Source organism: Nicotiana attenuata, unplaced genomic scaffold (genome assembly GCF_001879085.1).
Source record: "Nicotiana attenuata strain UT unplaced genomic scaffold, NIATTr2, whole genome shotgun sequence".
Taxonomy (NCBI): Eukaryota; Viridiplantae; Streptophyta; class Magnoliopsida; order Solanales; family Solanaceae; genus Nicotiana; species Nicotiana attenuata.
Genome location: NW_017670655.1, coordinates 131,164 through 143,371, shown reverse-complemented (window position 1 = coordinate 143,371; position 12,208 = coordinate 131,164). Strand labels below are relative to the sequence as shown.

General features: G+C 39.1%; 1 protein-coding gene across 1 annotated transcript; it reads left to right on the top strand.

Annotated features, from left to right (window-relative positions):
- Window positions 1–3,013: 3,013 nt before the first annotated feature.
- On the top strand, window positions 3,014–6,124 carry LOC109241930. The gene is made up of 2 exons (XM_019408759.1): window positions 3,014–3,563; window positions 3,648–6,124. The coding sequence occupies exons 1-2, from the start codon at window positions 3,014–3,016 to the stop codon at window positions 6,122–6,124; spliced, it is 3,027 nt and encodes a 1,008-aa protein (XP_019264304.1).
- Window positions 6,125–12,208: the final 6,084 nt, after the last annotated feature.

The following is a 12,208-nucleotide window of genomic DNA, read 5'->3' as shown; positions in this document are numbered from 1 at the left end:
TGTAAGATAAATAATACCATTAATAATGTGACAGACTAGAGCCATTCTCATTGTCAGTGAATTGAAAAGATTTAAATTAAAATTTTAAATTGTAGACGTAAATAACAAAGACACGTTAGATGATGAAACAATATAATGGATCAAGTGACCGTCAAGTTAAAAAATTATCAAGACCTAAAAAAAAATCTAAGTTATATAATGATTGCTTATTAATATTTGATTGTATAGTGTTCTATTTTGCTATATTTGTTAATTAAATCATGACATAATTAATAATTTATATCTGTCAATCTATTTATATACACTATTATAAAAGTCAGGGCTAGCGTTAGAGTCGTCAATATGGGCTTGGCCCGTTGGGCCAGCCCAGCCATGATTTAGCAGGGTTAGGGCTAGAATTTTTGGAGCCCGTTTAAAAACGAGGCTTTAAGCCCGACCCGAGTAAGCCCGTGGACCCGTGAGATTTGACCGAGGCTCGGGCCGGCCCGGCTAGTGGGACCTAATAAAATACTTATTTAAAATATATTAAAAATAAAAAATATACTGCCTTTAGAGATGGAAAGTCAGAATTGGATCTTTACTAGAGGAACCAAAACTTGATCTTGAGAAGTTTCAAGAGATGATGTTGTCATGTATTGGAAGGACCATTCTAGAAAATATCCCGATCTTTCAATGACGGTGCGTGATGTACTTAGCATTCTTATTACCATTGTACCATCGGAATCAACATTTAGCATTGGTGGCGTGTTCTTACAAAGTACAGAAGTTGCATTTATTATGAAAATGTCCAAATACTTGTTACTACTCGAAATTGGCTGCACAAGTTTTCCCGAACTCAAAGTGGTATGATGTTCTAAACGTCAATACCACACAAGAGGGGAGGTGATTTGTGTGGTACCCAATTTTCGCTCTAGAAGAACCTGGTTCTTCTAGGTGTACTAACTACTACTGTTTGCGGAATAATAAGTACATAAAATAAAGAACACGGAGATTTTTACGTGGAAAACACCTGGCTCAAAAGGTGAAAAAACCACGACCTACTACTCAGTGGGATTTTCTCAAACTTCCACTAAAATCACTGAGCCAAAACAGCATTTACAAAACTCTTAGTAAACCTAAGGATTAACTCTAATCCCGTTGTAGCAACCAGCCTCTAACTGCTGCGGCAACTTCAAGTGAACTCTAACTTGAATACTCAAAATACCCATTACAATTGCTTCTAGATAAAGCTGAAAGGTACAATATGAAAACACCTACTACAATTGAACTAGAAATAAAGAAAGACACATAAAACTCTTTATGGAGCTGGTTCTTCAATCTGGTTCATGTACCTTCAGGTTTGCACACTTGAATGACACACGAACTGCTTGCAAAAAGCCTTGCTATTTTGCTCTCAATTCACGTTTAACTTCTGCATTTTTGTGCAACACCTTTAATGTGAGAACATCCTGCAATTTATAGAGTTAGTAGATGAAGAAATAACTAGAGTTCTGATGCAACTCTTCCTTGGTGGAAGAGTTCTAGTTGATTTCAACTTCTAACTCCTTCCCTATCTTGAATTGTGTTCTCTTTGATTAAGGACTCCTTGTCCTTATCAATTATGCAACCTTTTCGATCAGGAGATATTAAATACACCAAGTTAAGCTTATCTCCTTCACGTGCAACCCACATGCTCGAATCTGCCCGTTTTTGTGCACCTGAGGGAAGGACCTGGTTCATCCTGAGTTCCTTTGTCAGTCTTCAAAACTAACCTTTGCTTGGGCCAACATGGTAATATTTTTTATGTGAATTTAAATATTATTAATTTTAAAATTTAATTATTTTTAATATTTAACTAATTAATATTGCATATGAATTGTAGATGAAAGTGAAGATGTTAAGACAACCTTGTCACAAGCGGATTCAAATGTGTTTGATGAAGATGATGTGTTGGATTATCACATAAGCATCATGAACGTTCTCTTGAATAGTTTGTTTTAAGTTTTGACTTTTAGTGAATGAAATATAGTCCTGTCTTTTATTTTTTTAAGTATTTATTGTGATATATTGGAACAATATAAAAAGTTATTAAGTTTTACGACTTTTTTCCAATAAGATATTTTTTAACTTTTAAATAATTATCTTTTTTCAGGTCAAAACTTAAAGAAAAAATATAAAATTATATTTTAAAAAATGATGGGCCGGCCCGGCCCATATTGTCAGCTCTACTTTCGAGACAGAAAACGAACATTTTAATTTAGGTGTGGGAGTATCTATATCATAAGAACCAAAATTATTCAAACTTATAATGTGTAAGTTTAAATTAATATGCCAAACTTTTTTGTCCCCTCAACTACAATCGTACACTAAAATTTGCATTATGGAGAAGCTTACGACTAAATGGGAGACGAATTAATTAGGCGACGTGTTGTCTGTTATTGATTTATTTTAACTTCAACTTGGGATAGAGTATTTGAAGTTGAAAATTTAGTTTAACAAATATTTCAAGTGAAATAATGTATTTCGCTACAAAAACTCAATATCAAAGGTAATTCATGGATGTGGTGCAGTGGATGGGACTGCTCCTCTGATGCAAGAAAGAATTACGCTGGCTGGGAGGAGTGGTACTCGTCGCTTGCGGAGGTGTACCTGACCGTTAGAGTTAGTTGAATGTTATTAAAATAGGAAGTTTCAGTTGTTACACTTTAGTCCTCTTAAGTTTTAATTTATGTTTATAGAATTAGCAATTGAGTCTGTAATTTCTTTATCCAGGACAATTTTGGCCCTCGATAGTACTGTCAGTAGAGAGGTGTACGACCTTATCCCTTAGTAGTGGTCCTGTAGAGGATATTCCTCTATATAGTGTAATTCTCTGCATTTTTGGCAGGACATCAATGAAAATTCATATTAGTTAACCCTGGTATAGCTTTTACTTAGCATTTCCTCTTCTTTTCTTCCCTCTCCGACTACTATTCCATTGCCTTTGGCACCATTTGGTATCAGAGCACTCTCTTGAGCTCTGTGGGTGATAACAATGGCAAATATGGATAAGATTAAGTCTATGTTTGAGAGAATGACAGTCGAGATAGCAAATTTCTCGGTGAGGCAGACTCAGCTCGAGAATCAACATGAAAGGGATTTTGCTGAGCTGAAAGAGTCTATTGATGCTGTGAAGAGGTATGATCGAGGAAAGGGGATAGAAGACTTGGATGGAGGAGGCGAGATCTACACCCCTACAGGCAACCCTGCTGCGTGGGTACATGGTGGTATTACCACAAATCAGTTTTCTCCAGCTGCCTACCACTTGGGGTTTGGGCCCTTGCCTCAATTTCAAGGGCCAAGGGGGGTTGCTTCTCCCCACAGACCAACCTTTACAGCTCCTGTTCAAGGACATTCTACTGCTGTCGGCAACAATAGAGGGGGTTATGCTCAAGGACAAACTTCAGCTGGACAAAATGGTGGTGGTGAACCACCTCCTGCAGCTCAGAACTCGACTGCAACATCACCAAGAGGAACAAATCTGACCAGGATGACCAAGCTGGAGTTCCCTCGTTTCAATGGCCTCAACCTTAGGGCTTGGCTTTGTAAGGTAGAACAATTTTTCTAACTAACTGAAGTTGATTATAATCAAAGGGTTAAGGTGGCTTCTATACATTTTGATGACATAGCCATAGAGTGGCATCTTGCCTATTTGAGAAGTAGATCTCACTTACCCTACCCTAGCTGGGATGAGTATGTGTATGCTCTCATAGATAGGTTTGGGGCTGAGTATGCTGACTCTATGTCTGAGCAAAAGCTAGTAAGGCAAGTGGGAGTGGTGGAAGATTACCAGAAGGAGTTTGATAGGATCATGACCCGGCTGCACATCCTTCCTGAATATGCTATTAGTGCTTTCATCACTGGTCTCAAACCAGAAATTAGATTTACTGTGAAGAGTCATCGACCCTTTTCCCTACCCCAGGCTTACCAGTTGGCTAGAAACACTGAAGCTCAAGTGAATGCTCAGTTGAAGATGATTAAGTCCACACTGTACAGTGGAGGGTCATCTCATACTAGGAGCAACACTTATGGATCTTCTTCAAAGGGAGGTTTCCCTAAGAAGGAAGGAAACATGCTTAAAAGAGAGGCTGCTGCTAACTGGAACAAAGGGAATACAAGGAAGTTAACTACAGCTGAAATGAATGAAAAGAGGCAGAAGGGATTATGTTTTTTTTGTGATGAGAAATTTTTTCCTGGTCATAAGTGTAGTAGCTCCAAACAGTTGTATTTGTTGGAGGTGGAAGAAGAAGGACAAGAGGAGGAAGAATCAGGAGACCTAGTATTGGTAGAGGAACCTGCAGAGGTAACTGAAGAAGCAGGAGAAGAGGTGAAGGGAGAAGTGTGTGAAATATCAGTCCATGCTCTTCATGGAGTGCCAACATTCCTTAATTTAAGAGTGACTGGTTATTGCCAGAAAAGACCACTAAGTATATTGGTCGACCCTGGTAGTACACACAATTTCATTGATGATGATGTAGCAAGAAGCCTGGGAATTGCTACCCTGAAGATTAATCCTCAAACTATCAATGTGGCAGATGGGAACAATAGGCAGACAAATGAACTTTGTAAGAACTTGACTTGGCTGCTGCAAGGGGTCACTTATACAGCAGATTTTCTACTGTTACCATTGGGCTCTTGTGACTTGATATTGGGAGTACAATGGCTGCTGCCATTAGGGGATGTTAAGCTGAACTTTCAGGAGCTTACCTTGGGATACAATTACCAAGGAAGGGAGTGTATATTGAAGGGGGAGGTGGACAAGGTAAAAACTGTGGAGGCTAAGAAGTTGGATAAACTAGCTAACAATGGGGGACAACTATTTATGTTGAGAGTACTGCCCAGGGAGGAGGCACAAACAGAGGATAGCATCAACATACCTTCACAGATGCAGCCATTGATTGAGGAGTACCATCAGCTGTTCACTGATCCTAAGGGATTACCTCCCTCTAGAGGACCATTTGATCACAAAATACCATTGCAGGCAGGGTGTAATCCTGTAAATCTCAGACCTTACAGGTATTCTTCATCACAGAAGGATATCATTGAAAGGTTAGTGCAGGATATGCTTGATCAAGGAATTGTGCAGCCAAGTTCCAGTCCATATGCATCCCCAGTAGTTCTAGTAGGAAAAAAAGATGGCAGTTGGAGGCTGTGTGTGGATTACAGGGGCCTAAACAAGGCCACCATCAAAGACAAGTTCCCTATCCCAATCATAGAAGAACTTCTGGATGAATTGGGTGGTTCACAGGTCTACTCCAAGATAGACCTTAGGTCTGGGTACCACCAGATCAGGATGACCACAGAAGATATAGCCAAGACAGCATTCAGAACCCACTCAGGGCACTATGAGTATTTGGTAATGCCTTTTGGACTTACCAATGCCCCCTCTTGCTTCCAGAGTTTGATGAATAATGTGTTCAAGGAGCATCTCAGGAAATTTATTTTGGCATTCTTTGATGATATCCTAGTATTCAGCAGGAACATGCATGAGCACTTGGTACATCTTAGGATAACATTTGAGTTATTAGTGAAACACCATCTGTTTGCAAGGAAATCAATATGTTCTTTTGGGGCCAGTAGAATTGAATATTTGGGGCACATTATATCTGCTGAAGGGGTAGCAACTGACCCTAAGAAGATTGCTGCAGTACAGTCATGGCCTTCACCAAAGAATGTCAGGGAACTAAGGGGCTTCTTAGGGTTGGCAGGTTATTATAGGAGATTCATCAAGCATTATGGAGTGATCAGTAGGCCCTTGATAGAGCTGCTCAAGAAAGATGGGTTCCAATGGTCTAACAAGGCAGAGGTAGCATTCAACAATCTAAAAACAGCCCTCACATCAGCACCAGTGCTGGCACTTCCAAGCAGCCAGCTTATGTTTGTAGTGGAAACTGATGCATGTGACTATGGTGTTGGGGCTGTGTTAATGCAAGATGGTCACCCTATAGCCTATCTCAGCAAAGGTTTATCAGGAAGGCATCAAGCTTTGTCAGTTTATGACAAGGAACTGTTAGCTCTTGTCATGGCTGTTACCAAATGGGCACAATATCTAATGGGAAGACACTTTGTGGTAAGAACTGACCAGAAGGCACTGAAGTTCTGTTAGATCAGAAGCTTCACACTGGATCACAAAATAAATGATATCCAAGCTCATGCAATTTGATTTTGTGATAGAATATAAAGGGAAGACAGAGAACAAGGCAGCTGATTCCTATCCAGAGTTTCCATTAGGGGAATTTGGCAATGATTTTTGCTCACTCCAACTAGCCATGAAGCTCCTTCAAAGAATCAAGGACAAGCTGGGAAAAAAGACAAAGAGGTCTGCAGAGATCATAGCACACCATCCAGAAGCAGGGGGAAGAGCAGAAGGGGTATACATTTGTGAGCCAACAGCGTGAGAAGAAGGGCAAACTAGTAGTGGAAATGATAGTTCTCTGAGGCAAGAAATCCTTTAGAGTATGGCATGATTAACCTATAGGTGGTCATTTCTGGAATAGAAAACACCTACAAAAGGTTATCTAATCTCCTTCTACTTGAAAGGGCTCAAGGAAGATGTGGGCAACTTATTGTAGGCAATGTGCAACATGTCAAAGAGAGCAAGTATGATAATAGTGCCTATCCTGGATTGTTCAGCCATTACAATTCCTAACACTGCTTGGGCCAGCATTAGCATGGACTTTATTGATGGGCTCCCTAAGTCCAAGGGCAAAACAACTTATACTAGTGGTGGTGGACAGACTCACCAAGTATGCCATTTTATTGCCATCAACCATCCTTACACTGCCACCTCTGTGGCCCAGGTGTTCTTGGATCATGTTTACAAGCTACATGGTATGCCAGAGAATATAATCAGTGACAGGGATCCAATATTTGTGAGCAAGATTTGGCAGGATCTTTTTGCCATGCAAAGGGTAACTCTCAGCACTTCCACAGCATATCATCCTCAAACCGATGGTCAAACTGAGGTGCTCAATAGGACTGTGGAGACATATTTAAGGTGTTTTTGTGCTGATAGCCAACAGGACTGGGCTTCCTATTTGTCATTGGCAGAATGGTGGTACAATACTACCTTTCATTCAGCCATCCAAATCACACCTTATGAGGCCCTCTATGGATCAACCACCTCCTATCCATCTACCCTACCTACCAGGTTGATGCTGCTGATGAAGAAGTGGATCGAAGCCTCACTACTAGGGATTGAAGGTTCAGCTGTTGAAATTCCACATTCACAGGGCACAACAAAGGATGTCCAGCTTTGGCCAACAAGCATAGGTGACAGGAACTACAATGAAGGAGATTGGGTTTATCTCAAACTTCAACCTTTACCGACAGATCACTCTTTCAAACCATTCGTTTACTAAGTTTCTGCTAAGTACTATGGTCCATATCAGATCCTGCAGAAAATTTGGTCCAGTTGCCTACAAACTCTCACTTCCTTCTCATGTGCTAGTCCACCCTACTTTTCATGTTTCACAGCTCAAGCCTTGTTATGCTATACCTGATAAAATCAACCATCCTCCAGTGATTGGATGTTTACTAGTCCCTACTGTGTGAACCTCAGGAGGTCTTGGGCAGAAGGATGATCAAACGAGGAAACAAGGCAGTCCCTCAAATTCTGGTTCAATGGTCCAAATGACAAAGGAACAGAGCTACTTGGGAAGATTATGCAGTGATGAAGTTGAAGTTTCCCTCATTTCTTCTGAGGACAAGGAAGGTTTTTAGGGAAGGGCAATGATGCAAGAAAGAATTACGCTGGCTGGGAGGAGTGGTACTCGTCGCTTGCGGAGGTGTACCTGACCGTTAGAGGTTAGTTGAATGTTATTAAAATAGGAAGTTTCGTTGTTACACTTTAGTCCTCTTAAGTTTAATTTATGTTTACAGAATTAGCAATTTGAGTCTGTAATTTCTTTATCCAGGACACTTTTGGTCCTCGATAGTACTGTCAGTAGAGAGGTGTACGACCTTATCCCTTAGTAGTGGTCCTGCAGAGGATATTCCTCTATATAGTTAATTCTCTGCATTTTTGGCAAGACATCAATGAAAATTCATATTAGTTAACCCTAGTATAGCTTTTACTTTAGCATTTCCTCTTCTTTTCTTCCCTCTCCGACTACTGTTCCATTGCCTTGGCACCATTCCTCCCTTAACCAGAGGTCTCGCAGAGGCTCGAGTTCGAGCCCTGGGATGGAAAATCCTGGTAGGGAGCGCTTCCCCCCCGAAAGGGGTCCTACGCGGCGCGAATCCGGATATAGTCGGGCTCCAATGCGGGTACCGAACACCGGATGGGAAACCTAAAAAAAAAAAAAGGTAATTCATGTCCAAACAGAATTCAACTTCCAAATATTATTTTTTCGCTACAACTTCAAATACCCATTTTTTTGAATTTTTCAACCAAATATTCTCCAAACGAGCATCAATATTATTCTAAATATTCTTTGTCAACTTTAATTACATATGATTATTATTCGTTTCAAGCAAATATTCTCCAAACGAGTCTACTAAAGTTTTCACACACTAGGAATATCATTAGTATATCGGAAACAGTAAAACTTCCCTGAAAATAAAAAGTTACCAAAGGTAACTGTAACCTTATTTTTTGGTTTTTTCCTTTTAACCCCACTAATTGTATGGTCACTGTCCGCTATAAGTGGGGTTTGCGGGGAGGGTCCATGTCTGAGTAATAAGGCACCCCCCCCCCCCGCCCCTCTCATACAGTACAGCTGCAAAGTAGAAAGTAAATAGTAGTAGCTGCTATAGAAGAGAGAGAGAGAGAGGTGTATAGGATGCTTTATTAACTTTGGTTATGGCTGTGAACGACAAGTTGTAACCAATAAGGCTAAAGGAAAACCAATCCACCATGTGAAGTCCAAAGAAAGACAAGTTAATTCCTGTAACTGTGACTTTTTGTATAATGAGGGGAGAGACCACAAAAGATGTTGATAGCTCAATACCAAAATGCATTGACAATTGCATGCATTGCACTACAACTGTGTTACCATTTGCATTTAAGGTTCGTTTGGTAGGATAAATTACAACAACAATCCAGTATAATCCCACGTGTGAGGTTTGGTGAGGGTAGTGTGTACGCAGACCTTACCCCTGCCCCGGAGGATAGAGAGGTTGTTTCCGAAAGACCCTCGGCACGAGGATATGAAAAAGAGGCAATGGAGTTTGGTATACTTTTTCAACCTATGTATTACTACTGCAAGTATTAGTTATACAACCTAATTGATATTATCCTATGTATAACTAATACATATCAAACGATTGTATTACCGATATCAAGGCTATTAATGCATGCATTAGCATGATTAAAGATAAAATTATCCTTAAAGTCCTTTAAAGCTAGCTAGAGAATATGGAGAGCATTTTTGTAAACAACTAATTTTCTTAAAAATTATGCAACACATTTTAATTTTGTATACACCATACCAAACAATGGATAAGAAATAATTTCTGTATAACTAATGCTTGTATTACTAACTCATGCATTACTAATACACGTTATTTTACATTATTTTATACACCATATCAAACGACCCCTTAGGGCACCCACCCAATTAGAAACTTCTTATATACCGTTATACACAGTGGTAGAGTCAGATTTTATACTAAGGGATGTCAAAATATAAAAAAGTAAATATACGAAGAGATCATTGGAATTCAATATATAGTATATATACATTCTAGAAAAAATTAGTACCTAATTATGCGGTGTAATTTTCTGGGATAAGGTGGCTCCACCAGTGGTTATACACCCTTTAACAATCAACGCATAATTTGAAAAATTATGTCTTTGAGTGGGCGATTTACATTTATTCATCTCTAACGGCTCTTTGCATTTCAGTTCTGGCATATTATATGAATTGTTATAATGTACCAAAAGTAATTCTCAAAAAATTTCACTTAGATTTGAACTGGTCACAACTATTATTGTGCTTATGTCCCGGTGAATTCTTAACTTAAATTTAATTGGTTTAATCTTTAAAGCTCTTAGACTCAACTCGTTACACTCTTGAAATATGAGTTCGAAATTCTTTAGTGGTTATGTCAGCAAGCAAAACTTGAATATGGTTCTAGACAATGAGGAGCTTGGGCTGGTTCCGGAGTATAAGGGGCTTGGGCCACCAAAACAAAAGTAGTAATCGGACTTGGTTAAAATAGCACGGGCTATCCAGTTTTCGAACTGGTCATTCAAAAATAGCCAGCGTTTGCAAAGTCATTAAAAAATAGCCACTATTTTGCTGCAACAGGGACCGGTCCAGTATAATATACTGGAGATCGATGCACATATGTATGAACTTCCAACATATTATACTGGAACGGTATATTATGGTGGAGTTCCAGTATATTTATGCTGGATCTCCATTATAATATGCTGGAGTTCCAGTATACTTATGCTGGAACTCCATTATAATATACTGGAGTTCCAGTATACTTATGCTAGAACTCCAGTATATTATGCTTGAGTATATTCCGGATTTTGAACAGTATTTTCGTTCAGATTTATCTTTACATGAAAAGTGGCTAAATTTCGATTACTTTTGAAACTATGGCTATTTTTGAATGACCACTTGTAAATCTGGCTATTTTTGAATTTCTCCCTCGGACTTGGGCAACTACCAAAAGATCAGGAAGAAATTCAAAAATAGCCAGATTTACAAGTGATCATTCAAAAATAGCCACAGTTTCAAAAGTCATCGAAATTTAGCCACTTTTCATGTAAAGGTAAATCTGAACGAAAACACTATTCCATATCCGAAAATACTCCAGCATTCCAGTATAATATACTAGAACTCCAGTATATTATACTGGGGTTTGGAGTTCCAGTATACTTTGCCGGAACTCCAGTATATTACACTGGAGCCAGCAAAGTATATTGGTCCAGCATAATATGCTGGAAGTTCATGCACAGGTGCACCGAGCTCCAGCATATTATGCTGGACCGGTCTCTGTTACAGCAAAATAATGGCTATTTTTCAAATGACTTGGCAAACTCTGGCTATTTTGCGGCCAAACGCACACGTAAGTGTATGCGGTTGTCAAGTAATAAAGTGACTAAAAGTCGGATGTCGATCCCACGAGGACTTGTGATTAACTATTAACTAAATTAGACTATCCTAATTATCTAAACAAGAATTAAACCTAGAAATATTTGATTCTAAACTAATTAAATAAAGAAATATAAATAATGAACTTTAAACAGAGGAAGAGTAGATTTTTATGATATCAATGTAATGAAAACGATCTAGGGTTATGGGCTATCTAACATTCCTATTGTATTCTTCAATTGAATTGACTAACTAATTTATCGAGTTTATTGGTTGATATGGTTAATATTGCTCATAAGAATCTATCGAGTTCTTACTCGCCTATTCAAGCTAACCTAACGCCTATATGTCTATGGAGTTAGAATCAAGAAGAACGCATTTATAATTCCTGTAAATCAACCAAACAAGGCAATTAGGTATATATCTATCCTAATTGCGAATCCGTTCCCCGATGCCCAGGTTCAAGAACTTGCTCTACTCAATCCTATATGCAATCCAGAATTCCCACTTTCAAGTTCAACTCTAGATTCGTAGATAGTATTCAATTGGTGATCAAGCAATCAAATAATTAAGTGCAGGATTGAATAAATAAACCAATATGATAAACTAAGAAATCAAAATCAATATCCGAATAACAATAGTCATGAAAGAACCACAACCCTAGAACGTGAAGTTTAGCTCCACATAGACATGGTAGCAAAACAACAAATCATACAAAGAAACATAAAAAGACTAAGTTGGCCGAAGAAAAGATGAAACCCGGCCTCCACGGCGGCTCTGTGCTTGTGTTTTCCTCTCAAAAACGTCCTCCTCTTTCAAAATACCGTTTTCCCATGTATATATACCAAGTAGGGTTGGGCCCAAATAATTATACCTTCTCCAATGTGAAAAAGGACATTTTTCCCAGGTTTGACTAGCGCGGTCGCGCATCTGGGCGCGCTAATGGCCGCGCTAGTTGGACAACTTTCTGTCCTGGGCGCGCTAAAACTAGCGCGATCGCGCATCTGGGCGCGCACTTTTCACCCTGTTCCGTTTGGAATTTGGAAAAACATAAAACATGAAAGTTGTAGCACTTTGAGTTATCTTTTCCAACCCATATATTGTGGTAGCCAAATTTGGGAGTTCTGAGCAAAAAAGTT

Excerpts from the sequence above, each read along its gene's own strand:
- LOC109241930 (XM_019408759.1), top strand. The coding sequence starts at position 3,014 with ATGGCAAATATGGATAAGATTAAGTCTATGTTTGAGAGAATGACAGTC. Across the intron at positions 3,564-3,647 it reads CAACCTTAGGGCTTGGCTTT|CCATAGAGTGGCATCTTGCC; the intron begins GTAAGGTAGAAC and ends TTGATGACATAG.